General features: G+C 41.2%; 1 protein-coding gene across 1 annotated transcript; it reads right to left on the reverse strand.

Annotated features, from left to right (window-relative positions):
• Nucleotides 1-610: 610 nt before the first annotated feature.
• Nucleotides 611-2,260, reverse strand: LOC144827877 (uncharacterized). Its single transcript, XM_078686042.1, has 2 exons — nt 2,146-2,260; nt 611-2,064 (listed from the first exon to the last, which is right to left on the reverse strand). Exons 1-2 carry the CDS (start codon nt 2,258-2,260, stop codon nt 611-613), a joined length of 1,569 nt encoding a protein of 522 aa, XP_078542168.1.
• Between the last annotated feature and the right edge of the window lie 2,095 nt (nt 2,261-4,355).

The following is a 4,355-nucleotide window of genomic DNA, read 5'->3' on the forward strand; positions in this document are numbered from 1 at the left end:
TTCAACAAATCAGCACACAATTATATTAACCAGTTATGTGTCTTTGTGCAGGGCAAGATTGCAGTGTTTATAATCTGAAGAAATTGTTAAATAATAGAATACGTAAGGTGAAAGAGAGGACTCTTATTGCATTTTAAATTTGTCTTCTGGATTCACTTTTGTATCCATTTTATCTCCCATATGCTGATATATTTCAAGTCCCCTTGCTTCACTAGTATTCCACATTCTAGGCTATGAATTTTCTACAATAAACAGACTCTCTGAATATTTTATAATATCTGCAATCTTGTGAAGCTTTTCTAATGTTTGCCACAATGAATTGTCTTTATTGAGGGTATCAAAATGAAGCTTTTCCTAGATTCTGAACAATTTAAAGGTTTCACATCAGTATGGATTCTCTGACAGTGATTTCTTATCAGTGATGCTTTCCTCATATTCCTTGAATGCATACGGTTTCTCACCAGTGAGGGTTATTTTAGGTCTTAAGATCAAACTATGTCTTAAGATAGCTTTCTTCTTAGCGAGGCCTCTCCCACATTCAGTACACAAATGCGGTTTCTCACCAGTGTAGATTATCTGCTGCCTCAAAAGTGTAACATTCACAGTAAAGCTATTCCGCATTCGCACACTGATAGGGTTTTTCACCATTGTGGATTCTATGATGTTTTAACAAAGTGCTTTTCACAGTAAAGCTTTTCCTGCATTCTGTACACTGATAGGGTTTCCGACCAGTGTGGATTCTCTGATGGGTTAACAGCGCACCATTCTGAGTAAAGCTTTTCCCGCATTCAGTACACTGATAAGGTTTCTCACCAGTGTGGATTCTCTGATGGGTGAACAGAGCACCATTCTGAGTAAAGCTTTTCCCGCATTCAGTACACTGATAGGGTTTCTCACCAGTGTGGATTCTCTGATGCATCAACAATGTTATCTTCCCAATAAAGCCTTTCCTGCATTCTGTAAACTGATAGGGTTTCACACCAGTATGGATTCTCTGATGACTCAACAGTGTACCCTTCTCAGTAAAGCTTTTCCCACATTCTGTACACTCATAGGGTTTCTCACCAGTATGGATTCTCTGATGCTTCAACAGCGTACCCTTCACAGTAAAGCTTTTCCAGCATTCTGTACACTTATAGGGTTTCTCACCAGTATGGATTCTCTGATGATTCAACAGCGCACCCTTCACAGTAAAGCTTTTCCAGCATTCTGTACACGCATAGGGTTTCTCACCTGTATGGATTCTCTGATGGTTCAACAGCGCACCCTTTCTAGTAAAGCTTTTCCCACATTCTGTACACTCATAGGGTTTCTCACCCGTATGGATTCTCTGATGGTTCAACAGCGTACTCTTCTGAGTAAAGCGTTTCCAGCATTCTGTACACTGATAAGGGTTCTCACCAGTGTGGATTCTGTGATGTTTCAACAAATGTCTTTTCACAGTAAAGCTTTTCCCGCATTCTGTACACAGATAGGGTTTCTCACCAGTATGGATTCTCTGATGCCTCAACAGCGCACCCTTTCGAGTAAAGCTTTTCCCGCATTCTGTACACAGATAAGGTTTCTCACCAGTGTGGATTCTCTGATGCTTTACCAAATGGCTTTTCATAGTAAAGTTTTTCCCGCTTTCTGTACACTGATAGGGTTTCTCACCAGTATGGATTCTATGATGGCTCAACAGTGTACCCTTATCAGTAAAGCTTTTCCCACATTCTGTACACTCATAGGGTTTCTCTCCAGTATGGATTCTCTGATGCTTCAACAGCGTACCCTTCACAGAAAAGCTTTTCAAGCATTCTGTACACTGATAGGGTTTCTCACCAGTATGGATTCTATGATGGCTCAACAGTGTACCCTTCTCAGTAAAGCTTTTCCCACATTCTGTACACTCATAAGGTTTCTCACCAATATGGATTCTCTGATGGCTCAACAGCGCACCCTTTTGAGTATACCTTTTCCCGCATTCTGTACACGGATAGGGTTTCTCACCAGTGTGGATTCTCAGATGCATTAACAAATGGCTTTTCATATTAAAGCTTTTCCTGCATTCTGTACACTGATAGGTTTCTCACCAGTATGGATTCTCTGACGATCCAACTTTGTGACCTTCAGAGAGCCTTTTTCCAAATTCTGTGTAGTGGAAGGGTTTCTCTCCATTATGTAGTCTCTGATGTACCAGCAGTTTGCTCGTTGCAGCGAAGCATTTCTCACATTCCGTACACTGATAGGGTTTCTCTGCAAAATGGCTTATCTGATGCATCATCAGTGTGCCCTTCTCACGGAAGCATGTCCTAAATTCTGTACAGTGATAGGATTTCTATCTAGTATGTGGACTCGGATGAATGTACTGAATGCTATTCCAAGTGAAGATTTTCTCACATTTGGTACACTGATAGGGTTCCTCACCAGCATACATTATCTTATGCTTCACCAGTGAATCTTTTTCCACTTTAAGTGCAATCACACGGTTTCTAACCAGTATGGACTATTTGACAACAGTGATTTCTTCTCAGCGAAGTTTTTCTCACATCTATTACACTGTAAAGGTTTATCATGAGCACAGATTATCTGTTGCTACACTAGTGTGCCATTCTCAGTATAGCTAATCCCACCTTCTGTACAATTATAGCGCTCATCACCTGTATGGACTGTCTGATCTCTCAACAGCTTCTTTGGGTCAATGGAGCTTTTGCCACATTCCGTATACTGGTACGACCTATCCTCTGAATGAACTATTTGATGCCTGTACCCTCAGTGCAGGTTATCCACATTCATATACAGCTAGATTTTCTCTCCTGTAAGCATTCTCTGATGTTTCAACAGAAATGTTCGGGGGTCACGCTTCTTTTACACTCCTTACACTGGTATGACCTATCCTCAGGATATTCAGATTAACTGCTCTAATTTCGCATTAGAATTACAATTGTGGGAGAGCGGAGTGAACCAAAGGTTTTCACACTCGGTATACTCAAAGAGATGATCTCTGGTGTGCATCTTTTAAAACTGTCCATAAAGATGAGATTGTCCCCAAACTAGGTCTGTGTTTTTCCACTGAACGTATATATCGTAGGGTGTGTATCCAGGTCCAACCTCCAGCCGAGGGTTTTCTCAGACTCTACACACTGATACAGTTGATCATCTGGTGATGCTGCCGAAGGGGTTTTCTGGTGCTGGGGTGCTGCAGGTCTCTTCATCAGGTTCTTTGATTCTGTGAATGAGAAACAAATCTATGTGATGGTGGGAATGAAATCAGGTACCTGCTTTCATCAAAGGGTCTATAAAAGACAGAGAAACTGGATGAGGAAGGAGTGATTTTGAAGAGGAAAGGCAGAGAAGGAGTGAGGTGGGAGGAGAGAACCAACAGGGTCTGCACTAGGGATATTTAGGTTTAATGTCACAGTGAGAGCATAAATGTTAAGTACACTTTTCTGATTGCAAGGGGTGAACTAGTCGATCCAGTTGGTGTCTCCACCGAGCTGTTCAGACTTCAGTTTTAAAAAAATGTGTATCCCTTAACATGACACTTAACTAGTTGCTAACCCAGCTATGGCACTAGTACTCCCAAGAGTAACCACTAACTTTTAGGACTAGTAGAGTGTGTGAACAGTCCCTCAGCTGACTCAGACTTTACATATTAGATCCATAGAACCGCCTTAAAATCTTATTGACTTTGTGAAGTAAACCTCCCTAATTTTAGTAACATTAGATTACTTCTCTGAGCAAATTAGCGGTATTTCAAATCTAAGGAGCGGTTTCATAACATTGCAGACTTACAATATCCTATGGCAAATTAGTTTTCTCCCATAAAGCAGCAATGTGAGGGCGTGTCATGCCATTTCAAAAACCCATAGAGAGAATTTGCAGTAGAATCTTTTTTCGTTTCTACTCATTGACTTTAACTGGGTAAGAAAGCACGAAACAACCAACAGCGAAATTACATGGACAAGTGGTCTTTAAAGGAATATATTCTATATTTAGTAACACACTACTAGTAAAAGACACACATCAGTAAAACGTAAATCACACAAGCATAAATGGGAGTACAAAGCCAAGAATTATTTATGATCCTAAAACAGGCAGCCCTACCTTGCAGACCACATGTGGGATCCAAGACTGCCAAGGCCTGGTGAGGAAGGGTAGACAACATCCTTCTCTCGCAAGATAAGAATCCAGGACCATGAGAGCCTCTCCAGCCTTGTAAAGTAAGCTATACCACTTAGGAATCACACTCACACCCATCAGCAATCTTTTCCTGAAGGTGTTCCCCCCACCATAACACCATGCTGTTCCAAGGGAATAGGGGATGGGGTAAGAGGTGTGATAAAAGTTCAGGGGATCTGAGAGGGTTACACTCA

Source organism: Lissotriton helveticus, chromosome 4_1 (assembly GCF_964261635.1).
Source record: "Lissotriton helveticus chromosome 4_1, aLisHel1.1, whole genome shotgun sequence".
In the NCBI taxonomy this organism is placed as follows: Eukaryota; Metazoa; Chordata; class Amphibia; order Caudata; family Salamandridae; genus Lissotriton; species Lissotriton helveticus.

What these genes read in the sequence shown, in the direction of transcription:
- LOC144827877 (XM_078686042.1), bottom strand. Translation starts at nt 2,260, where the DNA reads ATGCATCAGATAAGCCATTTTGCAGAGAAACCCTATCAGTGTACGGAA. An exon ending in ACTACATAATGGAGAGAAAC is followed by an intron (nt 2,065 to 2,145) that starts CCTTCCACTACA and finishes ACTGGTGAGAAA; the next exon opens with CCTATCAGTGTACAGAATGC.